A 26,910-nucleotide genomic window follows, 5' to 3' on the forward strand; every position below is an offset into this window, starting at 1 on the left:
TGGGCCGGTACAGATACTACCTGTATTTCATACCGGTTTAAATACCGGCCGGTACCGACCGTTTCGACCTAAATTTCGGCCTGTACCGACTGATATTTCGGCCTTCATTTTTTTTCTATTTTTTCAAACTACAAATTTATTTTTGACTTCCAATTTAGACTAGACTATTTATAATTTATATATATGTATGTATTTATATATAATTTATTCATATATAAACTATTATTTTAGAATATAATTGTTATATATATTTATATATATAATTTATTCATATATCGACTAACTCGAAACGGTACCGATATCAAAATATTTCGTTCCAGTGCCTTGATCGGTACGCCATCCGGTATGGTATTCAAAACATTGATATTTACATTTTCCTATAAAGTACAAATCCGTTAGCAAGTTCTTGTTCTTGTGTATGTATGTATTCATATATATTTTTTTTTTAAATCTAAATTCTTCCCAATAATATTTTTTTTTTTAGAATTATTACGGCCGCAAATAAATTTTATAAAAGTAAATATTTATTTAACATCATCTTTTCAATATTTCTTAATATATTATTAAATAATAGACACATAAGTAAAACATAATAAATGGTTCCTAATCATTTAATACTATATCATAAAATAATGAAATGATGATGGTAAAATAGATGATGAGTAGTAGCATTACTCGTGATATAATCACAACAAGTCATGTTAGTTTATGATTTTACTTTTGTAAAATCTTTTTGTAACTAAAGTATTTTTCATCTTTTATGTTTTATAGTATGAAATAATTATATTAGAGATTTTTAGTCTAACAATCAAGATGCTTTGGTCTTGATTTTTTACAAAATTAAAAATTAAGTTTTATATAACTACAAAAACTATACTTCATATATAGGAGGTGTTACTTCTAGAGAGAGAGAGAGAGGTATATAGCCTATAGGAGGTGTTAGACCAAAAATTTCTTCTATTTACACATACCATTAAATTTTATCCGTTATGATATTTGCAATTTAACCGTAATTACTTGATGATATTTATTATAGAACAATTCTATATATAATTATGAAGTGCATAAACGTTACGTAATCGTTTTGAAAAAGAGTAGGATCTATTATTAAAAAATTAATTTTTTATGTGAGTCTCATATTTTATTCATTTTTTTCTAAACGATTACGCGACGGTTGCACAATTTACGATTACAAATATATTTTCTTTTTAGTATATGCCTCAAGTATTCAAATATGGCCATTTTTTTACTTTACAAGTACCATGTGATCTAGGAATTATGATCCATGCAGTTTATTAGATCTGGATCATTTTCTATTATTAGTCCTCAATAGCTAGCCGGTGAAGAATTATATGTATATGTTGAAATGGTACGAACATTAATTATACTTTTTTCACTTTTTCTCAAATTATTAATAAGTATCACCTAATTTTCATCATAATAATAAATAACCTTAATTGAGAGTGTACGCAAATGAAAACATATTGAAAATTTAAAATTCTTTGATCAGTTAGAAAGGTTATTAATTAATTCCGAAGAATGGCGACCCATGGGGCGTTACGTACGTACCATCTTCGATCTTCTCCGAACGACCAACGTCCGTGAATCATCTCGCTAGCTAAGCTTTTATACGAAAATGATGGTGTTGTAATTTTACGAAGAGGTTATCGAATAGGACGAGTACGCTAGAGAAATAATCTTAGATATTCCCTATATACCTATTTTCACATGAACTGGAAAAACAAAACATTTGTCTGCATGCATGGATGAGGTATATGTATGTGCAACTTACATCGGCGAGCATGTGATTGTTTTGTCGCCGGCCCCGATAGATTCAATAATTAATAGTACAGCACAATATACACCGGCCAGATTCTTAATTCTGTCTTGCTAATGACGGAATCTTTGTGGGCCATGTCGTAAAGTGGCCCTATTCCTTTTATCATTATCAATCCAGATCCACCGTATCGATCGGCCTGTTTAACGGCTGCTAAATTATAAAACCATATATGTATGTTCTTTTTGAAGAACATACATGGCTCATGAATATTATACATACATGATAATGTATAAGACCTTTAACTTTCTTCGATTATACGCAAAACCCTCATCAAATTACAACGTAAATAAACTTATCTCTAATTAAGCTACCACTAGTCTACTGGTACCGTCTCTCGTAGGCTGGGCCTCACTAAGTAAACACTTGATGTTATGTGCCGCATTTTCTTATCCACCAACAAATCTACCACTGCCTGCCATGTCATATATGTGGTCACGGCCTCTCACAAACTCAATTCCCAATTGACGAAGAGAAGATATTTGTGATTTTAAAATGTGTAAATGAGATCTCTAAATATCTTCTTGTCGTAATAATTTTAAGAGAAATTATATTTATAGTTATAAAATATATAGATATTATATTTTTTTTAAAAAAAATAAATATATATGAAATTTATATAAAAAATAATAATTTTTTAATATTAAACTACACTTTTCTTTAAAAGAAATACACAATGCTGACCTAACCAATATGTATCTAACATTATTTTAATTATTAAAAGAAAAAAAAAATCTCGCATTATTCTAATCTTTAGAATCGATCGTGCTGTCTTGCACGCTCTTTGCACATACTAGACTCGGGACTTTTCGGCGAATTATATATACGTAGGAGTAAAACTCGGCCGACAGGAACGATGAGCAGTGTCGGCGGTTGAAGGATGTTAAGCAGCAGCTGCCGGCCCCTCGATACTTCTAGATTCTGTATGCGAAATATGACGTGTCGTTATGACAGCTTTGATACGTACTTATATGATTTATCGACAGCTATTTCTCATTCCATGTTTTTATTAGTTTGAATCTTCAAAATTTCAAATCGTCTCCTCCCAATTCATTTTAATTTATCATCATAATTTTTTCACATTTTAATATAAAATATAATAAATAATTTAATTTTTTCAAATCTCAAAATAATAATAATATTAAAAAATAATATTCTAACAATATTTTATCATTTCAACTTAACTCACTTTAATATCCAAACACAATTAATCTCCAAAAAATCAACAATTTCCTTTATTTAAAGAATTAGTCCAATTAGCTCACTTACCATATGTATATGTTTCTATACTTGTCTCTTGTAAGTATATTTATTTGTAATTCTATACAGAAAAATACATAATTCAATACAAACAATTCTCTTTTCTTTTGTTATTTTTTTTTTAAAAAAAATCTCTTCTCTTAATTTTAACATGGTATCAGCCTAATCGATCTCTAAACCCTACCCATATGGCCGCCACCTCGAATTCACTCATCTTCTCACCCTATCTCCTCCACCCATCAGATTCTCCAACCCTCATTCTCGTCAATGGTCTCCTCACTGGTGACAATTTTTTCAAATGGCAGAAAGTCATGACACGGGTATTGAATGTAAAAAATAAATTAAGTTTCATTGATGTCACTCTCAACCCTCCTGATCCCACTTCACCCGACTACCCTCAATTGAACCAAACCAAAGACATGGTTCTTACTTGGAACCTTAACTCCATCAACCCATCCATCGCAAATTCTCTTGAGTACCATACCGATCTTTGTGCTGTATGGGTCGACTTATCTTCTTGCTTTTACCATGGCAACAATGCCATAATCTATCACCTCAAACAAGCCTTCTCTTCCCTGCAACAAACTACCAACTCAATCCATGATTATTATAACCAAATTAAACAAATTAACTTGGACATCCTCAAAGTAGCACCAACCTCAAGGATCTCCAACACCAAGTTGAAGATGAGAGTCTTCCAATTTCTTCTTGGCCTCAACGACTCTTATGCACCTCTCCGCACACAAATCTTGGCCATGGATCCTCTCCCCTATATCAACAAGGTCTTCTCTATTCTCTTCCAAGAAGAAGAACAACGATTGCTCCACCTTCGCACCACCCCATCTAAAAGCCTAGCCATGGTTGTTCGCACTCCTGGACGCCCAAAATTAGCCTTCAAGTGCACGGTATGCGGAAGGAGGGTCATACTCGTGAATGCTGTTGGACCGTCGTGGGTTACCCACCTAGTCGCGAACCGTGCTCCAAGCCACGGCCTTCAATCCTTGGCCAACCCCCACCGATTGCGAACCAAGTCATCACCACCACCTCGGCGTCAAGTCCTATTCCTGGTCTCTCACTAGAGCTCCATCAGAAATTACTCTCCTTACTAGCACTAGTGCCTCCTTCCCCTTCGATTTCGTCCCTCATTTTGTTAGTAATATTTTCTCCCCCTCCCTTTGATCATCTCTTCAATCGGGGTCACCACCCAATGGACAGTGGCACAAGCCACCATTTTTGTCACCAGCAAGCTTGTTTTACCGATTTGAGAACTCTAGATTCTAGCCACTGTGTTCGGCTCCCCACTGGAGACGATGTCCCTATCGAAGGCATTGGGGCTTGTATTCTCTCCCCTTTTCTTACACTGTCCAATGTCTATTATGTCCCCACTTTGTCTTTGAATCTTTTATCTATTTCCCAACTCACACTACAAACTTCTTGTGTCATCTTATTTTCTTCTAACGCTTGTCTATTTCAGGACCCACAATTGATGAGGCTAATCGAAGCGGGTGATCTTTGCAATGGACTCTATGTGTACTAACCTAATCTTCCACTTGCATTCGCTGCACAACCCACAGTTAATAAGACCTTATGGCATCAACGTCTAGGTTATACTTCCAGTTTTACTATTTCTAGTCTTTTTAATTCTCCTTATATTATTTCTAATTGTGACATTTGTACTCGTTCTAAGCACACCAGATTGTTTTTTACTCTTTCTACTAGTAAGAGTGTTTCTTCTTTTAATCATTCGAACTGATAATGGACACGAATTTCTCTCCAATCAATTTTGAACTTATCTTCGGGATCACCATCATTCAAGAACGTACCTATATTGAAACTCCTCAACAAAATGGCATTGCGGAGCATAAACACCGGTACCTTTTGAATGTTGCTCGCAGTCTCAGATTTCAAGCACACCTAGCTTTAAAATTTTGGGGTAATTGTGTTCTCACTGCTGCATATCTCATCAATTGCATTCCCAATAGTCTTCTAAAAAATAAATCCCCTTTTGAAACACTTTTTGATAAAATACCCAACTATGATCACTTTCGTGTGTTTGTGTGCCTTTGTTATGCTCAAACTCTTCGTCCTCACTATGACAAATTTTCTCCTTGTGCTACCAAATATGTGTTTTTAGGCTACTCCATTACTCATAAAACATACAAGCTCTACAATATTGACACTCAGTCCATCTTCTTTTTCCGCGATGTCACATTTCATGATTAGCAATTTCATTTTCTTAATATTCCTGATTCTTCCTCTCCCTCTACCACCCTCATCCCTTTCCCTATTCCAGAACTCAAGTGTCTTCTCCTTCATCCTCTGACTCCCCCACCACCTCATCTCCATCACCACCTACACCTCAACCACCTACTTCCCCTCCATCCCCCCTGTTCCTGTCCTCGCCGCACAATTACTTGACCTGCATATCTTCACCACTATGTCTGTCCGAGCTTACATACGAAGCCCACGACATCCTCACCTGCTCCATCGACCTTAGGTACTGCTCACCCTTTATCTGTTTTTCTTTCATATTTTCATTTTTTTTCCTCTCATATCTCTTATTTAACTGCTCTCACCACTTGGATCCCTCCTGTTATTCTAAGGCTACTTGCCACTCTCATTGGCGTGAGGTCATGTCCTTTGAAATTCGTGCCTTAGAGGACAATTCGACTAGGACTCTTGTGTTACTTCCTCATGGTAAAAAACTCATTGGTTGTAAATGGATTTTCAAAACTAAGCTCAAGGTCGACGATTCCATCGAGAGGTACAAAGCTCGACTAGTTGCTAATGGCCATACACAGGTTGAAGGCCTTGACTATCAAGAGACATTTGCTCTGGTCACAAAAATTACCACTTTGTGCTTGTTAGCAGTTGCCGCCACCAAATATTGGTTCATTCATCAACTCGATGTCAACAATGCCTTTTTACACGTCGATCTTGATGAAAAAGTTTACATTACCCCACCACTCGGATATTGCACTAAGGGGGAGACCCGTGTCTGTCGCTTCAGAAAATGCCTTTATGGCCTCAAACAAGCCTCTCGAAATTGGTTTTTTAAACTAATCATTGTGCTTCTTAATGCAGGTTTTCATCAGTCTCAGGCAAATCATTCTTTGTTCACTCTGGGCACCAGTACCAGTACCAACACCAGCATCACTTTTGTTCTTGTTTATGTTGATGATATCTTGGTCACTGTTAACAACATTTCTCAGATCAAGGTCTTCAAAAGAGTTCTCTCCACTCACTTCAAAACAATGGATCTTGGTTTTCTAAAGTACATTCTTGGACTCGAAGTTGCTCGGTCTCCCAATGGCATCTTTCATAATCAATGCAAATATGCTCTCGACATCCTTTCTGACAGTGGACAACTTGGTGCCCAGATTGCTTCTTTTCCCATGAAGCAACACTTGAAGCTCAATAATCAAGATGGTGCCCTACTTCTTGATCCTTGCCTTTACCGTCCTCTCATTGGCCGCCTCATTCATCTAACCATAACCAGACCAGGTATTATTTATACAGTCAATATCCTGAGTCAGTTCATGTATGCTCATCGGGTTCCTCACATGACTGCGGCTACTAGAGTTCTCCGTTACATCAAAGACAACCCCGACCAAGGCATATTCTTTCCTTCCTCTAACAGTCTACACGTCACAGCATATACTGATTTTGATTGGGCCACTTGTCCCACCACTTGTCGTTCCACTACATAATACTTCATTCAATTAGGCATCAGTCCTATCTCCTGGCGTAAAAAAAAAAAAGACTACTATGGCTCACTCTTCTGCTGAAGCTAAATATCGGGCTATGGCCGTCACTACCTATGAGCTCACCTGGCTCAAGCAGCTTTTAGCCAATCTTAGCCTCTCTCATCCCGAACTATTCACCTTACATTATGACAATCAATTTGCTCTCTACATCGTACATAATCTTGTGTTTCTTGAGCGTACCAAACACATTGACATTGATTGCCACATTGTTCATGATAAGATCCGATCAGGTCTCCTCAAAGCCATTTATACCTCCTGTCATGACCAAGTTGCCGACATCTTCACCAAAACTTTGGGCCATGAACTTTTTCTTCATTTTTCACGGAAGTTGGGCATTACGGATCTACATGCGCCAACTTGGGAGAGAGTATTGACAGCTATTTCTCTTTCCATGTATTTAGTCCCTAGAAAATCAGCAATTTCCTTTATTTTAAGAATCAGCCCAATTAGCTTACTTACCATATGTATATGTTTCTATACACTTCATCATCTTGTTTTCAATTTTCATGCCAACGTTGTTTCAACTCTTCAAAATTGTTCTACACATAATTTTTATTATTAATGGACCCTACAAACTATCTTTAGAGCATTACAACAAATAATGGTTTTTGGGATAGAAATTTTTCCTGCAAATACTATTTGGTAGCAAATAATTACTTTTTGCCACCAAAATCACGTCGTCAAAAAATTCTCGCCGCAAATAACTATATTGGACTATTTTATTTGCTACGATTTACAATCTATGAAAATTAAAGATTTTTTCTCACAAAATTAAGCTCATCAAAAAAAGTTTGTAGATAATATTTGTTTAGGGCGATATATGCATTTATTAGTACCGGAATTAGTTGGTGATAAAAAATTTATAATTCCCGCGAATACAATTTGGTTGCAAATAATTACAATGTGCCACCAAATTCACGTTGTCAGAAAAATTTCGCTACAAATAATTATATTAGACCATTTTCTATTTGTCACGAGTTACAATCTGTGAAAATTAAAGGTTTTTTTCCCACCAATTAAGACAATCAGAAAAAAGTTTGCATCTTATATTTTTTACTTTTCCCACAAAATTAAGCTCATTAGAAAAAATTTGCAGATAATATTTTTTTATGGTGACATATGCATTCATTGGTGACGGAATCAGTTAGTGACAAAAAATTAGCAACTCCTACGAATACTATTTGGTAGCAAATAATTAAGTTTTGCCACCAAATTTATATCGTTAGAAAATTCTTGTCGCAAATAATTATATTGGACAAAATTTTATTTGTCACAAGTTTTAATCTGTGAAAATTAAATATTTTTTTCCACAAAATTAAGATCATCAAAAAAAGTTTATACATAATATTTTTTTACAGTGACACATGTATTCATTAGTGATGAAATTGGTTGTACAAAAAATCTTATATATAAACCAAGCTTCTTATCTTCTCTCTCTCTCTCTCTCTCTCTCTCTCTCTCTCTCTCCTCACCGAATCAAGCCCCCTCCCTACACAAATTCTATGCCATCGCATGACCCAGATCCGCTACCAGTGGCTACCGCACCACCTCCTCGAGGATACCAGCCATCCACTGGCACCCCTCTGCTCCCCATGGCCAGCCCGAGTCCCCTCTCCTCTCATATCTATGTATACCTCTTTCTCCCTCTCCTACATGTGTCATGGCCTCCACCAGCCATTTTGGGTTCTGCTCTCCCACCACTACCTATTTTGTTTTTGTAATTCTATCACACTTATTCTTTATTGTGTGGTGAATTGTGTAGATGGAATCTTTAGTATGGATAAGAAATCTGTAAAACCATTATTACTTCAAAACAAGGTAAGCTTTTATGGCTTGATGAATTATTATCAGTTTGTTAATGTTGTCAAATGCATTTCATGCATATTTGATAAGCTACGTTGTAAATTGCATATGTGAAGAGTGTGCTCTGATTGGGCTAGTTGAATATGATGACATGATGTTGTGTACATAGAAACAAACTTGCATGTTTTATTTATTGTGATCAGATCTTAATTACTTTGTCCCTGGTAATGGAAGTAGATCTTTGCAATACATGTTTTAGGCTCAAATTGATCATAGCCGAGAAATGGGTAAAAATCTTAAGTAAAGTTAATCACTTATAGTAAAGCAGCCCTCTTAAGCCTAATTTCTTATTGTGTTAGTTTTTTTTTGTAATGATAACTTGTGCTCTGATAATCTAGATTGTGATGAGAAGAAATCATATTGATTAAAGTTGTGGCTTGGGTAGTTTTTATCTTTGAATTTAATAGTTGCTAGATTTTTTTTTTTCCTCTTATTTGGTTTTAGATGCTAATTTGTACATGTTTATACCTTGTATATTAGTCCATCTTTTATACTCCTACTTTTGATGTTGGATGGTCAATGTCAATTGAACATCAATAAAGCTAGTTTGAAAGTTTTACATCTATTGTGATTAAGTTTTTTAATTAAAATGGTTTTTTTTGTAAGGACTGCTATAGTCGATAGCTAGCAATCAAAGTGGGAATATGAGAGGGATCAAGGTGGGCCAACCCGATAATCAAAGTACTTCATTAATCTAATTTGTGTTCAGAGTAGTTTTTTTTTTTTTTTTTTTTCCAATTTTTTGTCTTCTCTTACTTGTAAGTCTAGAGATTTCCATATATGTGTACTTAGTCAATGTGGTTAAATGCAGTTGTAAACTTTTCTAGTTTTACTTTTCTGCAGTTGTAAATATTATTGGTATTGGTAATATATTATTCACATTTTTTGTATTTTAGGTATAAGGTTCTGATATTGTTTTACCAGTATTTTTTCATTTCATAAAAGACTATTTCCGGCGATCATAAATTGCCGGAATTTTTTTTTGGTCACAAATCCATATTTCCCGCAATTTCCACCGTGACAGATAAGTATTTCCAACCCCAATTAATCATGGTTGGCATACTTTTTGAGATGAAAGTTTGCATTTTTGCGAGGAAAAGAATCGCAGGAAATACTTTTATTTCATAGGAACATTTCGCTCGTAGGATTAAGTACTATATCTTAGGACATAATTCCGGTGAGTTAGCTACGACTTGAAGCGGCAAAAAAAAGCCATTTCTGACACAAATATGGACTAATTGTTAAAAAATCGCTGGCAGGAAAAAGTCTAATTTATTGTAGTGGAGTTAGCTAATCCCTAGATAAATATATTTCTGCACATTACGTAAAAAAAAAAAAAAAAGTGAATGAATATATGTTTCCTAAATATTTTCTTATATATATTTAATGAAATAATTATGCATACAAGTATATTTAACGAATAGTTGATAGTCTTTGACTCTTTGATAAAGGGTTTAACTTGGCTTGTTAATCTAACAAAACCATTAAAAAGTGATTCACATAAAGCAAGCTTTAGATATTAGGATAAGCAAGTTAAAGTCATGTGTAGTTTAATAGAGACTCAATATTTTCTTTGTTTGCACACTAACATCATTTTCTTTCACTTTCGGGCTATTATCAAGTAAGCTTTCTTTGGAAGTTCTTGCACCATCAGACCAAAATTAAGAAAAGTATGACTAAGAAACATAGGCCGGCCATTCATGATATCATTAAATTAATTGTATCTGTATTCAATTCGATCGGATGGTTTCGAAGAAAAACTTGAAAGATTCACTTCTGTCAAATTTTCAGTGATAATCTTGAGCCAGTTAATTAGAAAAAGAAAAATTTAATTATAAGCGATTCTGTGTATTAATATGTACACCAATTGAATATGATTGGTTAAAAAATAGATTTTATTGAAAACAGTACTAATTTAAATTTAGAATATGAAAACAATATTAGTATACAAATTAATACACAAACTTACTTGTATATAGCAAAACTCATTAGAAAAAGTGGCCTGCAAGTATGTGTAAAATTATATGTTAAGCATTCGTACCATAACCAAACTCTAAGACTTCGTTTGGAACCTTAATTCACTTCAACTCATTTCAATTCATCATTACAACTTTTTCAAATCTCAATACAAAATATAATAAACAATTTAACTTTTTTAAATCCAAAAATAATAATAATATTAAAAAATAATATTCTAACAATATTTTATCATCTCAACTTAACTTAACTCAACTCAGTTCAACATCTAAACACACTCTAATATTTAAAACTTAAAATAAAAAACAAATATAAAGCCAGAGCGATCAAATGAATTTTAAAATTAAACGCTGCTCTTCATGATGATCACTTCAAAAGTCATGTCACTTGTCATTTAATGGAGCGATTCGTGTATTAAATTTTTTAACGGATTTTATGTTAATAAATTTATAGATAACCTTCATCCACTCATCACATGGTGATGAAGGCCGCATTAATAATTTAGCATTAATTTCTAGCAGAAATTGAGCTCATGAAAACATACATGCATATTTATCGTAAAAGATACCGATCGATGATTAATTGACATTGATTTTGGTGTCCAATTCACCGATGGAGATGGTTACCTCAACCTGCTTCTCGAATCTCCTTGCATGGCTTCTAGATCAGATGCTTTCATCTTCTTCGATCTGCAATATTGCCTCAGCCATGGTTAGCTCTTTCTCAGCTCGATCAGGGCAATGAAATATTGTTGTCAATCGTAAGAACCACAAAAAGTTATACACATGATGATGATTAATCATTTACATTTTGGATTTGGATACAATGCATTTATGGCAAGAAATCGAGTTGCCTTTCACCGCTTTATACATGCAGACTCCCAGCTTACTCCTTATCATCTTAATTCCCAACAGATATTCTTCTCCCTTATAGAATAAAAGGTTACTTTTAACGAATTTCAAAAGTTCAAGCATACAAATTAAGAAAATCCAAATGAAACTGACCTGACCTCTATAAAACAAACGAGGCTTTAGACTTTAGAGTTCAGACCTTTTAATTGATATCCTTCGAGGATGATCAAAACCAGTGGCTTGAGTATTTCTTCTCTTTCCACTACGTCCTCAAGCAACCAGTAGCGTAATTGTACGCGAAAAACAGGGGAAATAGTGATCTATTAATTTATTGACACCTCCCTAAAGAAAAATCATAAAAATAGCTTAATTAGAACTCTTTCCTTGATGCTTGTAATTACGCCAAATATATATTTATCGAGCAATGCTACGTATAATCCCTATTTAGAAATTGTAATGCAAGTCTAGACAATTTTATCTTTAAAATTTTTTAAAATTACAAAAATATACCTCTTAAAATGATTTTTTTCTCATTTAATAAAGGATCTGTACATACAATCCCCACTTAGGGACTGCAAATTAAATCTTTCTATATTTATCATGCATATCTTAAAAATAATTTTATGTCTATTTATTTCAAGGTAGTATGGAAAGGTTGAGACTAGGGCTGTGCAAAAAGGTATGCAACCCGGTCCGTCCGTAAGACCCGATCGGATCCGACCTGAAAAAGCGGTTTGAAATAGCTTGTGGGTCGAACCCGCTGAAACCGACTACACGTTTTCACAATTGATCTCAAACCCTAGCTGCCATCCCTCCCCATTTCTCTCTATCGTCGTAACCACTTGCAATCAATTTAAAGCACGAGTTGGAGCATGTTATACGGATTGTTGATCCATTGTTCAACCACAAGGAAAATCCTCAGTTTCATGCCAATTTGGAAAACAAAAAGAACAAAATAAAGCATTTCATCACAAAAAAAAAAAACCCCAGCCTTATAAAATACACGAACGAACCAACGATTAAATTGAAGAAGAAAAGCAAGGATTGCTTGCATCAACCGTGAGGAGCTCGGTCCTAGCACCATCCAGGAATCCCCATAAAACCCATATCGGATGCTTTGCAAAAAAATGCCAATTTCATCACGAATCCAATAAAAACCAACATGAAAGTGACAAACGCAGCACCTGAGAGAAGAACCCAAATTGATATCAGGGGACTCTTGTGGCCACCGCTGTCACTGTCACCCACGAGTGCCACGGTTAGAGCCAGCAAGATCCACGCAATGATGTCGTCGAACGCAGCTCCAACCATGGCAAGCTCTCCCACTCTGTTACGATTGAGGTTACGGTTGAGGTTATGGCGAGCTCCAACCATGGCGACCCGTCCCTTCTTGTTGAACGCAGCGATGTTGTCGACTTCCTCTGTTAGTTCCTCTCACTCTCGCTTTCTCTCTATGTTTGTGTCCCTGTACCCCCTTTCAAACTAGATCTCACGTCAATCTCGTGTATATCTTATTACTCATCAAATTCGAGTCGGGTCGGTCCTAAATACTAATAGGTCCTAAACACTAATAGGATCAGTCGGTGTTCACCCCTAGTTGAGACTGTACTAAATCTACAATGTTGCTAACGGTCATTAATGCATTAAATCTACAATCCATAAGACAATGAACAATAATCATTTTATTTATTAGAGGTCGCAATTTAATGTCCAGAGAATACAGATATATATAAGTACACATCGTTTTTACTAATAATCAAACCACATGGATAATCCATGCATCGATCGGTCAATACTAAAAAACATGACACATGCGCTTAAAAAAAAAAAAAAAAAAAACATGACACGTGCACTAAATAGCCGAATAGCTATGGTCATCTTCTGCTGGAGCCTGAGAAAGCACAGATAACACAACAAAGGCACCAAACAATATCGTGATAACGGCGGTAAAGTTGACAAGGAAGGCCTCCGAGCCATACTTGGCGACCCCAGAATTTTCCAGGAAAGTAAGCTTCTCCAAGAACCCTAATGAAGCATTGCCCACGGCCAACACGTACACCACCATTCCAAATACCACATGCCAAGGAATAGAGACGCTCCTAAGCTCACCAGACCCTCCTGGGTAGAAGAAGACCACGAACCCGTATATCCACTACAATTTACATTTCCATGTGAGTTCAGTCCGGTAGGTGTGTACTCGTGATAAAAATCCATGATATCCACAAGAAACGTAGACTATTTGAATGAGTTTACTGTCCAGGCCCCAGACTAAAAAGCGGCCCGGTAGTTTGAGACTGGAGTCCACACTATTAGGCCCAATTAGCAATCCAGAAAGCAACTTATGCGAGTTAATAGTTGTACAGATTTCCGTGATTTTCACAATTATCAAATAAAAAAATCTGATTTTTATAATGATTAAAATATTATATTTTATTTTATATTTTCTGTCACATTCCCATTTCCTAACCCATAAGAAAACACTCAGGCCCACCAAAAAGTATCTATCACATGCAAATTGCAATATGATTATGCCAATCATAGTGAGCGCTACAAGAAACCAGATTAGCACCTTTGCTGCATGATCAGCTGCTATCTTCTGAACAAGTAAAATAATCGAAAATAAACAAGAGTAGAGTTAGGATTGAGCAGTAGTTTAATTACCTGAATAGCGTAGAGGACAATAATACCAATTCCAAGCCAGGAATGCAAGCTGTAAAGATTAGCGATGGAGCTCTCGTTATGATATTTGAAAGCAGCATAAACTCCGATTATACCGAGTATCAGAGCAATAGCATGGAGCACCAGATGCACCAACTTCTTCTTATCTTTACTCAAAGGAAGTGATTTATAACTGATTATGGCTGCAATTAATGTTTACACGAAATCTAATTAGTTAATTTCGTGTTTACGTACGTAGCAATATATTATTGGTCAGAAATTAATTAAGGAACCTCCATTATTTAATTAATTACCTTCACCCCCTATGATGATTAAGCCTACCAACATAAGCACAGGATGGATCTGTAGAAAAGATCAGATGGACATGTGATCAGACTTTTTTCTATTGTTAGGTATTACATAAACAAAATCTTATTTTTAGTGACACTTTTTCCATCACCAAACTTACTTTTAATGGAGTGATATGATTTCATTAAATATTTGAAGATGAATTATAAAATAATTATAGAAATGGAAGGTGTATCATTCCTACATGGACACGCATATGCCAGAGGCTGCCATGTGGTCGATCGTGAAGAAATCTGACACCTCCTTAATTATCGTCCATGAAGAAGGGTGGGTTGCAACGTGCTCCAACAATTTAACAACACGTACAGTTGTAAAGACGACAAATTTTCTCTTAAAAGTCTAAACTATTATTTGACCGGTAGCTAGATTTTTGTTTGAAGGGTAGGCGGGGATGGAGTGGAATTTTGCTACTAATTGCAAACAGAATAGAACAGGGTGGACGATGATGACTCGTGTTGCCTCGAGCAGGTGAAAATTACCCCCGGCAAATTGCTACCTACTTCAAACAAATAAAAATTCTTTTTAAATTGGTAGTAGTCTTGCTAAAAGATTATATAAAATAATCTCATAAATTGATGTAACTTGCCGTAATTTATCAAATTATAAAATTATTTTTATTGTAAAACAAATTTAATAAATCTCATAAAACCACCACGTTAATTTATAAGATTACTTTTATATAATCATTTTATAGGAGTAACACTTCTCATTTGTTTAAGTGTGTGAACCACTTTAAACCTAAATTTTCAAAGAGTGATGCTAGTGTGCCCACTTCTACAAATTTTATATTTTACTTTTTTATTCCTTTTCTTTCATTTTTTAAACATCTTTAAATATTTTTAAAAAGTAAAAAATATATATCAATATACAAAATATCACTTAATTAACAATTAAATAAAAAAATTTTAAATAAAAAAATTTTTAAAAGTATGAACGGTCAAAATAAAGAGAAAAAACTAGACGGGATATTAGAATTTTCCACCAAAGAGAATATGTGATTCAAAGTTGGAAACAGTCCGAGCCAGTTGGAGCACTGCTCTCCATTAAAATACCATTCTCAACAATGAGAGAGAATCCATTAAAATTCCAAATGACAATAAGGATGGGGAATAAAACCTAGGGCACCCTGGCAGATAGAAAAAGCCAAAACTCTCTTTCACGAGCCATTTCTATAAAGTAAAAGTGAGATATTAGCTAGGGCGATTTCTTGTGCTCGTTCTACAGAAGGGTCCAAATGATTGAAGTAAGGGGTGCCCAAATCCCTACACGCAAACAAACAGATAAACAGTAATCCTACTCGAATGGAAAGGGAAAAACAAAGGATGAATTCCACTTTAAAGAGACACGCTATAAAAATAGACCTAATTCATTAAAAATATTTAATAATATTTAAATATTATATTTAAAATGATGACCTACCTCTCGGGAAAACGCCCAAATTCCAACAAAATTTACAAAACCAGCACCCACCCACGCAAACACTCACACACAGACCTTCTACCAAACAGAAGATACTGGAAACCAGAACAAGAAAGATAGAACCATTTCCAAGAGTATTTTACCTATAAAAATCATACAGCCATGAAGCACAGAGAGAGAGAGATTGGACTTACATTGAAGATGAGGCTCTTGTTGGTAGCTTCCCATGCTAAACCGCCTCTGAAATCTATGGTCCAAACCAACACCAAAATCAGACCTGCAATTCCCAGCACGTGTACCACAAAGGTGAATGGAATAGCCTGCACACCCAGTGCCATCGTTTCTCTTCCCAAAACTCTCTCTCTCTCTCTCTCTCTCTCTCTCTCTCTTTAAGCTTGAAAGAAAGAAATATGGATGGTAGTCAAACTCTCAAAACTAAGACGTATATAAATTTGAAGCCTTTGTTGCAGTTTGTCGTTTATCCGGCCAGTTACTGAAGCCGATTTGACGTTAAGATGAAAATCTCTCTCACTACTAGGTGCCACGTTCGTCATTCTGATTGGAGACTTTCGGGACCCATGTGTTTCCCTGCTTCGTCTCTTTTCGTCTACCGTTCGTGATCTACTTACCGGTTACCCTCGCTTTTCAAATTTGAAAGTCGACTCGATATATTTTTGTGGATTAATAATAAGAAAAAAAAAAAAATACCACACGTTTACTTATTTTATAATTAATTAATTAGATTATGTTTTTCGTTAAAATGTTAAATTTTTTATTTTAAATTAAATCTTCTAATTAATTTTACTTTTAAATTTATAAAGACTCGATGTGGTATTCCTGATTGTAGCTCTTACTATCTCTAAAAATATTGCACAACTTTCTAGGTTGTTGGAATCGCATCTGAATAAATAATTTCAATCGTTAAGCAAAAATAAACAAATAATATAGTTTTATTTATATATATATACCAAACAAAAGAATTTTTTTATAATATCAATCGTTAATTTTGATATGTCCTAAGATTTGATACCCAGGGGAATGACTATGCACGTTGACAAATTGACCGTAAAGAGGACTGCAGCTTAGGTCATCTGTGACGTCATGAGCTTTGTTGGGTGAGGTGGGGCCCTATCACATCTCAATTGACAGACATCCTGCGGTCCTTAGCATCGCTGTGAGGATGATGATGCGTGCAACCTTTATCCACAAATTGTTTGGGCTTTCTAATGTTCTGGGTCAATATTAATTGGTAAATTTGGCCCCTCATCTCTCCTTCCCGATCTGTTCGAGTCTTTCGAGAGTGTGCTACTATTACATACTATATTTATTTTTATTTTATTCTTTTTAGTTTTTAAATTAATTACACACTCTCGTGAAGGCCCGTAACAATTATGTTCCAAAAAACCATGTGCGCATAATGTCGTTGTTTTTTGGAAGCAAGAAATCACTTGTATTTATACTGTAAAATCATTAATAACAATGATTGTCTTTCTCTAAGCCACACTCTTTCTGAGTTTAAGTATAGAGTTGTTTTTGCTAAGGTATGTTACTGTATTTTTCTCCATACGTATAAACCTCAAGTGCCTTTCAGTTCTATCATAAAGGAAATTCTTTACATCTTGTATAATGTTTCCATAGTATGTAGTATGAAAGACCTTCATTATCATTATTAATTGCATTGATAATAACTTGTGCGTTCCTTTTCAAGATAAAATTTGCATTGATAAATCTCTGCATAATTCTGCTATTCTCCATAAAGCATAGCTCTCTGCTATGGCTGGTTCATGAACATTTCTTCTTTGGTCACATGATGCAGCCATCACTTCCCCTTTCTCATCTCTAATGATGATCTCTATTTCCATCTTCCTTTTGTTTTTTTTATCCAAAGCTACATCCCATTGACCTTTACAAAATTCTCCATTGCAGATCATTTCTTGTTGTTTTGTTGGTCTTTTGGGGCTCTTCAAGAACTGTTGGGCTAATTGAAATTCTTGCAGTCCTTTCTTTATCGATCAGATCATTCTATTGGGACTCTGAAATTTTTTATCAAAAATAAACTCATTCATTTTAATCCATAAATTCCTCATTATTGTAGCTGTTTCTTCTAGCTTTGAATTATTTAGCTTCACTCTTAGCTTCTCCCATAGATCAATCAATTCTTTTTTTGCAGTTTTCTATTTCTGAACTGGATTCATGGCCACTGCCCATACATCATTAGCTTCAGGATATTGTCATAAGACATGCATCATAGACTCATCTTCTTGGAGGCAATAGGGCAGTGGGGATTTTCAACAATTTTTTTGTTGAACAAATTCCTTCTTGTAGTAAGCAAGTCATTTCCTGCTTTTCATAAGAAAATCTTTACTTTCCTAGGAACATTCAGGTCCTAAAGGTTCTTCCATCTACTGTCAATCTCACTCTCCCACGAGGATTCACCTTTTATGGCTTTTTTTCCTTTCAATTTTTACATAGTATGCACTTTTAACTGAGAATAGATCATTCTTTGAGGGACCCCATATAAGTTTGTCTTCTACATCCGTATTGCTTAATGGAATATTGAATACTACAGATTTGATCTGCCTCCTCCTTCTTAAAGATATTCCTTATCAATTCTTCATTCCATTCACCTTTTTGCTAAATAATAAGCTCATATTTACTCTTACATTTTCATTCAAGATCGATTTAGGAGATTGTACGTATCCTAAAGAAGGTTGAGAGGATAACCATTTATGACCCCAAATCTTGATGTTGTCGCCATTTTCAACCCTCCATCTCAAACCCTCATTTATAAACCCCATAGCACTCCCACACACTTCACCAAACCGATATGGTTTGTTGCCCAGTTCTACTTCCAGCAGGGATTCCTTTAATTTTATGTTTTTGGAAAGAAAAAAGAAGTTTGGAGTACAAGCTCACCACCATTTCTTCAGTGTGGCCCAAATGAAGCCCACGTGAATAAATCCGAGACTGCATTCACCGGAGACACTGACAAATCCAGATAGAGACTTTTAGGCCTGGCTATCTACACATTCTACAGTTAGGATATGTATGGGAATATTCAAACAAAGCTTTAACTCATCCCATTAGACAGGATGGCCTTGTTTCTAACTGCATGGCTTTTTCTTTCGTGAATTCTCCAAACGTGTAAATATTTTACTAATTTGAAATTCAGTTTAAAATGTCCTCTTTTTTTTTTTTTAATTTTGTTTTCCTCTTAATATGTTTATTTAAAGCTGATTTTATATAAAAAGAAAAAAACACAGCAAAACATGTTACATTTTTTTTTTCTTAAAAATAAAAAAAAGAAATTGTGGTTGTAGTGTCTCAATAGAAAGTCCAAACTACATAACTTATACTCTAAAAATATTAGTCAATGATACGATTAGAACTCCATTGTAACATTGAAAAAAGTAAAAATTTCTCATTTCAATACAAAGTAGAATCTCATACACTATCTACTCCTATCACTTATCAGAATGTGGTATCACAATTTCTTTCTTTATATTTCTCACGTCCTCTTCATGCCAATTTGTTGTAGGTTGCAAAGTTCAAATTTTACATTTCTAGTTGGGATAAGTGTTGATATCATTTGTAATGTTTCAATAGAACTACATGATTTATATTCTAAAAAGATTATTAAATAATATAATTAAAAACTCATTGAAACATTATAAAGAATAAAAATTTCTCATTTCAAAATAATATAGGATTTGATATATCTATCAATTCTTATCACCAATCGAAATAAGGTATCACAGTGACAGTTATGAGATAGATGAGTAAGGTCAACCAAGAAAACTTTGATGCTTTGTTTTTTATTTTTTGGAGGGCTTTTGCTCTCACTCATGATTGGTTCAAATCTGACAGCAATGTGGTGTTCTTTCTCTGACCACATTTTATTAATTTTACTTGTCTGAGTGACAGCTGTCAGCTATATATATATATATATATATATATATATAATGAAGGAATCCCTATTATTTTATAGTCATTGGGGATGATGAATTGGTTGCTGAACAGAAATGCAATTAAAAGGTCAAACTAATTAGCTGTGCTCTACCCTTACTCATTAATTAAACGACGTTGATTCTTATGTTTTTAGTTCGTGGTCATTTTTCGCTTTAAGAGTACTTGTAATCTCTAATTTATACCAGAAGATTTTCTTGTTTTTATGATTTCTCTTTTTTTTTTTTTTTTTTTTTTTTTTTTTTTTTTTTTTGTGGGGAGGGAGAGGGTAACGATTGAATGGAGGTTGTTGGCAGTCTAGGGAAAATATACGAGAGTGATATACACACGTTACATTGCATAACAATGTTATAAAATGAAAATATTTTTATAAAAATACCTTTCACTTAAAATATAGTTATATAAAATATCGTGAAAAATGTTATGTATAAATCCTTTTTCAATATACGAAGCTAATGAATAAAAAAGGTTGCCCTCATACAAACAACTATTGAAAATTGGCCATTAATTAGGCTTTTTCCAATAATAAATTAATAATGGTCCTCACTGACTCAGAAACTGAAAGCCCCAAATACAGCCACAGAAAGCACCAAACAAAAACGTTTATGATGAGCCGGAAATGGCACCAAAGCAAGGAAAAGCACTAACCAACGTTCATGACCCATCTATGGTACCAATAAGTTTTAATGATGGTAACCAAGGTGTGGTCGTCCAACATTGCACCGACACTGATACAAGGGAAGCACAACCTACATCTATACATATGTCATACGATGCACAGAATTTTCTTATTTTCAAAAATCAAAGCCATTCTGGTTCTTTATGTACCTCAAGAAAGGAACAAAGCTATCTTTTGGGTACCTTCCGTTTGAAGTCAAGAATGGATCCCAGATCAAATATATGCTTTCATGCTTGTTTAATCAAGTCAGCTTAAAACATGTAGCTGGCAGATTAAAATTTAATCCCACTATATACGAATTTTAAGTGAAAAATGAATTTTCACCAAGAAAAAAAAAAATCTTGTCCAGTTGTAGAGGAAGAGAGAGTGAGAGACAGAGCACATGTTGTCATGTTCACACTCATTTAAAGAGCAATTTTAAGTGGTGGTTGACCCCAAAATGAGGCACCAAATAATAAATTGTAACAGCCTTATATGCATCTTTCTCACAAAATAAAGTGCCTTTTATGTTTCATGCTATGTTGGAGAGGATTTGATGGATGATTCAATTATTGGGCATACACATGTTCCCCAAAGTCTCGTTGATTTATTCAAGGGCTCACACGCACACAAATTAGCCTGTTGGGTGAATTCAGATAAGAGAAGAAGAAAAATAAAAGAAGTTGAAAGAGAGACGAGGAAAAATTTACGGTAAAAATTGTATTTAGTATTATTACTCTTTTTATTATCTAATATTTATGCATTTTTTTAAGTATCATTTTTCTTTATAATTATATCACTCAAGATGAGATATTACATAAAAATAGCAAATAAAAAAGGCGGGGCATTAACACCCTAACTAACAACTGTAACAAGATGGCTTTCTTAGCAAGTGATGATGACGCGCCATCGAAATACAGGGTTATTTATGCACATTAATATCTCCAAGACTTGTTCCTTTCCTATGCAGGAAAAGAGTAAACCATGAAGTAATTCAGTCATGTCCCCTTTACCTTAGAAAATCGAAATAATGGTTTGATTGACATAATTATAACGAGAAGCGTCCTACGCCATTCCCTTGTTGCAACGCTATATTGCCACCACTTCATTTTCCAGACCATCTTCAACTTCTCACCTTCAGACATTCTGACTGAATCTTTTACTGTTTTGGGCTGCAAATAGGCTTTAACAGGACCACCGCCTTTTGTTTGCTTTCATGATATTCTTGTATTGCATGGGAGGAGAAAACCAGACATTCTTTGGTTATAACCTTAGCAAAGCATATTTCCCTAAATCCCAGAGAGGTGAGGGAGATTTGCGGTAAAGATTTTCTGAGATCTGAGTGTACTTAAATAACCAAAAACATGTTCAAGTCATGGAGCAAGAAGAAGAAGGTCAAAGCTGTGTTCAAATTGGAGTTTCAGGCAACTCAGGTACTTATAGAAAACAATGTTTCTTCCTGCTACCATATGTTCGGATGGGTTTTTTAAGGTTGCATTTTGATTGGTTTTACTTGATCCCTGATATATATACCTAAATGTGGAAAACGTATATAGTGTAGAGAATTTGATGGAGCAATTAGCATATTATGTTGGCACAGCATCTTACCTTGTTTTGTATCTCCATTTTCAGGTGCCGAAGTTGAAAAAATCTACATTGATGATATCTTTGGTGCCAGGGGATGTTGGAAAGCCGACGGTGAGACTAGAGAAAGCTGCAGTTCTGGACGGAACGTGTTCATGGGAGAATCCCATCTACGAGAAAGTGAAGCTCATCAGGGATACCAAAACAGGAAAACTCCATGAGAAGATTTACCATTTCATTGTTTCGAATGTATGGAGTGGACGCAGCTTCTCTGTTTTTCTATAATTCCTCTGCGAGTTTTCATTGAAATTCATGTGTTATTGCAGGGATCATCGAAATCTGGCTATATCGGAGAAAGCTCCATTGATTTCTCAGATTTTGCTGCAGAGTCCACACCATCGACTGTTTCTCTGCCCCTTAAGTTCGCGAACTCTGGCGCTGTTCTCCATGTAACTCTCTCTCTCTCTCTCTCTCTCTCTCGTATGAGCTGATATGAATATCAAAATTATGCGGCTCCTCCAATTTGAATTTATCGTTGACGCAGGTGACAATTCAGAAGATGGAGGAACCTACTGATCAAAAGTAAGTAGGAAATAACATCAACAGAGAACTTAATTTAGTGAACGTAACTTTCTTTTTCTGCTTCCCTTCTTTTGTTGTTTGTTGGCCGTTCTACTCTAGGAAGGAAAATTTACATAAATTTTACGCTTCCAAACTCAGACATGGTGATGAGTATGGAGCTGCATCGCTTTCCCACGATGAAAACTTGAAGAACCAACCGGACGATGGCAGTGCAGACGAAAACAATTACAATTTTGCTGAGGTAAGGTTTCATACCATATATATATATATATATATATCCTTTAGTATTTACCTTTTAACATAGTTCGGGAGTAGAAAGAACAACAATTTCAATAAGCTTAAACATCACAATATCAAAATAGTATAAACGAATGGCATCACCGGAATGGCCGTTATTGAATTGTCATTTTGTTGATATATGCTGTACAGCATAAGCATCTGAATGAAACCACATCTCAGATTGCTGAACAAAATGGCATTTTCAGAGCATCTACTGGCTCTAGTGCTACATTAGCATCATGCTGGGATATCAGCCCTATACAAAGTACACAACAAGATCTTGGATTCAGAAGTAATCGCGTCCATAATGAACCTGCCTCAGATTTCAGACAAAATTCGATGCATCAGAAGGGAATTGTTGATTCAATCACCACAAAAGAACGTGCACATCGAAGATGGAACACGGATTGTTCAGTGGATTCAGCTTCAGATGGAAGTGTAGTCGACTCAATAAACAGCCTTGAGGACAACCTTCCAAGAGAAAAGTTGCAGGAGGCTTCAGATCATGATTCCATAAAAAAACTAGAAGATGAAATTGCAACTCTGATGAGGCAAGCAGAATTATCTGAAATTGAAGTGCAATCGCTTCGGAGACAAGTTGTGAAAGAGAGGAAGCAAGGAGAGAATCTATCAAGAAACATGATTAGTCTTAAAGAGGAGAAAGATGCTCTCAAAATAGAATGTGAACAACTCAAGTCACTGCAGAAACGTAGTAATGAGGCAGAAGCTCCAAAAACATCACAGTCGATAATAAATGCAAGAGCTCGATTAGAAGCAATGAGACAAGAGCTTAATCATGAAAAGAACATAAGCAAGGATCTTCAGTTACAGCTGCAGAAGACACAAGACTCGAACTCTGAGTTAATTCAAGCAGTGAGAGATCTCGAAGAAATGCTGGAGAGAAAAAATAGGGAAATTACTGATATTTCCACTTCCAAATTGAATGGGGATAAAAATCCAACACTGGAAGAAGTGGCCAAAGAGTACAATAACTCGGAGGAAGTAGACCTGTTGAAGCAGAATATCATGGACCTGAATGGTGAAATAGACTTCTACAAGAAACACAAGGAAGAGCTAGACATGCACATGAAACAGCTCATCTGGGAATATGAGCTTTTGGAGCAGCAAAACCATGATATCTCATTGGATTTAGAGCAAACCCAAATAAAACAACAGATGACACAGAGTGAATGTGCGGTGTCTTTGGCTACAATAAAAGAACTTGAATCCAAGATAAGGAAATTAGAAGGAAAAATCAAGCAGCAGGAAGAGGAATTCTCAGAATCTTTGATCTCCATAAATGAACTCGAAGGTCAGGTTGAGAGTTTAGAGAAAGAACTGGAGAAGCAGGCTCAGAGATTCGAAGAAGATCTAAATGCCATGACATGTGCCAAAACTGAGCAGGAACAGAGAGCCATCCGAGCAGAGGAGGCCTCAAGGAAGACAAGGTGGAACAATGCTGTCGTGGTTGAGCGTCTCCAGGGGGAGTTGAGAAGTACTTCTATGGAAATGGCATCTAAGCTTGATGAGCAAGAGAAGCAGGCCATGAAAGCATTGAAAGAAGCCAATGAGTTGCGTCTGCAGAAAGGAACTCTGGAAGAAATGCTCCAGAAAGCTAATGAAGAGCTTGAAGTAATCAAAGATCAGAATGAAGCAAAACAGCAAAAGCTTCTGAACCAAATACATCTAAATGAAAAGGAAATAGAGAAGATATCATTGGAACTAGACCAAAAGTGCATGCAACTTGAATTTTCACAAAATCATGAGAGAGAAAACCATGAGGCTATCTCGATGGAGATCCAAATGCTTAGAGCAGAAGTTGAAAGGCTCACCAAAGAAAAGTATAACTTCTTTGATCAGCCAATTGATGACAAAGAGATGCACTTGCAAATTAGGAACAAAGAAAAGGATGATTTGGAGAAAAAAATAGCTTTAGCAGAGAAGGAAGCAGAAAAAATGCATGAAGAATTAATTACCATGAGGTCCTCAAAAGATGAGAAGGAAGCGATGAATAATAATTTGCTGTCAGAAGTGGAAAAGCTGAAAGCCCGACATGATGAGTTAAAACATGGCCTGGAAAGAGAAGAATTGGAGAAAGAAAACTTAAGGAAACAGATATTTCAACTGAAGTATCAGCTACAGAAGAAGGAAGAAGAAATCGCCAGTATCGAGAAGAAGCTCATGAATTGCAATGGACAGTCTGAAAAAAAGGAAAATGTCAAAGATAAGTTACTGCTTTCTAAAATGAGCACTACAGAAGGCATGTCATTGCAGAAAGGAATAAATGTAGCATCACATGAAAGGTACAAGCACTGAAACTGTTACCAATATCTTTAGCCTTTAAGCGCTCGCACATTAAACTCGTACTAGGTGCCCCTTTGTCATAGGTGACAAAGTTGAGTCTACATATTATTTTCCTGTTGGCTTTGTTTTCATTTTTCTGTTTTTAATTGTGTTGCAACAGGATTATAGAAATTCACCCTGAGAAAGAGCTGAAAGTCTGCACCTATACCAAGGATGACCGTAACGCTGCCACCATGTTCTCTGAAGTGGCATTACTGAAGGAAAGGAACAAATATATGGAAAAAGAGCTGAAAGAAATGGAAGATAGATACTCAGAAATAAGTCTTAAATTTGCAGAGGTAGAGAGTGAAAGGCAACAACTAGTGATGACTGTACGCAACCTCAAGAATGGAAAGAAGAATTAGCATTCTATAATGGATATCAGGGCCATGCACGGAGCTACTCATTGGTGAAGCAGCAGGACGTGGTCAAGAAAGCAATATCAAGTACATAAAAGTAACATTTCTTCGTGCATCTATTGCTCATCCCACCGTTCAGGGACAGTACAAGATTACCCAGCAAATCAATGAATTGTCCTGATATGCTCAGCAGAGGATCAAGGATCCGTAATCCAGTAGATGTGATCAAGAGAAATATATTTAGTCTATATTATTATCAACACATTGCTTGCATGGCACGGATCTCTACTGATCACTCATTTGTTATAACCATCTAGCATAGGAGACACTCAGGAATTTGATAAGAATGTTCAACCTGGTTCCGAAACCCAGGCCGGAACCCTGGATGAAATGGATGAATCTGGATTTTTAAAAACCTGGGTTCCGGGTTGAACCCTTTTTTTTTTTCTTTTTTTTTTTTTAATTATATATATATATATATATATATATTATACAGAAAATCCTACATGTTATGAATGTTTTTTCGTGAAAAAATGTTAATATAGTATTCGAACTCTATTTGTTTAATTTTATAAAATAAAATTGTTTATATTATTTATAAAATAATATTACAATGTTTATATGAAAAGCACATATTACATTGTTTATATGATATTGATAACATTATAATGATTTTATAAAATCAAATCAAAATGAAATCAAATTGAGAAGAGGAGTTTCCAAAAGGCAATCCTTAATGCAATAAATAGGTCCTATAAATGTATATAAAACACGTGATATTGATAGTGTAGAACGGTGATGGGAAGTGTTAAATTAGCAAAAATAGATGAATGAAAGTGGGTATCACCACACCACTACTCGTATGCTCATCAATTATCTCAAGAGGTTGGAAGTAAGCGGGCTTTTGTTGCCAGCCTCAAATATGAATGTTATTGTTTCCCAAAAACAGAGCAAGTTGAAGTGGGTAATAGAGAGAGAGAGAGAGACAGAGACAGAGACAGAGACAGAGAGAGGTGAATAATTCGAAATTTTTATTTGTGGTGCACTGGTGGTCCATCTGCATACAATTTCCAAGAATCCCAATTAGTAAATGATTCTAACCCAAGCTTATAGTTCATCCCCAAGATCAAGTACATAT

General features: G+C 35.2%; 2 protein-coding genes and 1 long non-coding RNA gene across 5 annotated transcripts; 2 read left to right on the top strand and 1 right to left on the bottom strand.

The window, feature by feature from the left end:
* The first annotated feature begins 146 nt into the window (after positions 1–146).
* Positions 147–13,373, top strand: LOC121248442. Its single transcript, XR_005937458.1, has 2 exons — positions 147–189; positions 13,279–13,373. It is a non-coding gene; the product is annotated as an uncharacterized LOC121248442 (long non-coding RNA).
* LOC121248441 (transmembrane ascorbate ferrireductase 1) lies at positions 13,223–16,626 on the bottom strand. Its single transcript, XM_041146914.1, has 4 exons — positions 16,196–16,626; positions 14,528–14,576; positions 14,217–14,416; positions 13,223–13,707 (listed from the first exon to the last, which is right to left on the bottom strand). Exons 1-4 carry the CDS (start codon positions 16,337–16,339, stop codon positions 13,408–13,410), a joined length of 693 nt encoding a protein of 230 aa, XP_041002848.1. The 5' UTR covers positions 16,340–16,626; the 3' UTR covers positions 13,223–13,407.
* A 5,046-nt stretch (positions 16,627–21,672) lies between these two features.
* On the top strand, positions 21,673–26,032 carry LOC121248439 (putative leucine-rich repeat-containing protein DDB_G0290503). 3 transcript variants are annotated; one of them, XM_041146910.1, is made up of 7 exons: positions 21,673–22,058; positions 22,258–22,458; positions 22,536–22,658; positions 22,754–22,791; positions 22,930–23,032; positions 23,221–25,373; positions 25,535–26,032. In XM_041146910.1, exons 1-7 carry the CDS (start codon positions 21,990–21,992, stop codon positions 25,776–25,778), a joined length of 2,931 nt encoding a protein of 976 aa, XP_041002844.1. In that variant the 5' UTR covers positions 21,673–21,989; the 3' UTR covers positions 25,779–26,032. The 3 variants fall into 3 exon arrangements, with proteins under 3 accessions (XP_041002844.1, XP_041002845.1, XP_041002846.1); XM_041146911.1 differs by having other exon boundaries at positions 23,251–25,373; XM_041146912.1 differs by lacking the exons at positions 21,673–22,058; positions 22,258–22,458 and having other exon boundaries at positions 22,558–22,658; positions 23,277–25,373.
* Positions 26,033–26,910: the final 878 nt, after the last annotated feature.

This window comes from Juglans microcarpa x Juglans regia, chromosome 2D, assembly GCF_004785595.1.
Source record: "Juglans microcarpa x Juglans regia isolate MS1-56 chromosome 2D, Jm3101_v1.0, whole genome shotgun sequence".
In the NCBI taxonomy this organism is placed as follows: domain Eukaryota; kingdom Viridiplantae; phylum Streptophyta; class Magnoliopsida; order Fagales; family Juglandaceae; genus Juglans; species Juglans microcarpa x Juglans regia.

Bases quoted from the DNA above. Each gene is read 5' to 3' on its own strand.
- LOC121248441 (XM_041146914.1), bottom strand. From the start codon at position 16,339: ATGGCACTGGGTGTGCAGGCTATTCCATTCACCTTTGTGGTACACGTG. The intron at 14,577-16,195 runs GTAAGTCCAATC...TCTTTTCTACAG, and splicing joins ACAAGAGCCTCATCTTCAAT to ATCCATCCTGTGCTTATGTT. The intron at 14,417-14,527 runs GTAATTAATTAA...CATTAATTGCAG, and splicing joins AATCATCATAGGGGGTGAAG to CCATAATCAGTTATAAATCA.
- LOC121248439 (XM_041146910.1), top strand. From the start codon at position 21,990: ATGTTCAAGTCATGGAGCAAGAAGAAGAAGGTCAAAGCTGTGTTCAAA. The intron at 22,659-22,753 runs GTAACTCTCTCT...TCGTTGACGCAG, and splicing joins ACTCTGGCGCTGTTCTCCAT to GTGACAATTCAGAAGATGGA. The intron at 22,792-22,929 runs GTAAGTAGGAAA...TTCCAAACTCAG, and splicing joins GAGGAACCTACTGATCAAAA to ACATGGTGATGAGTATGGAG.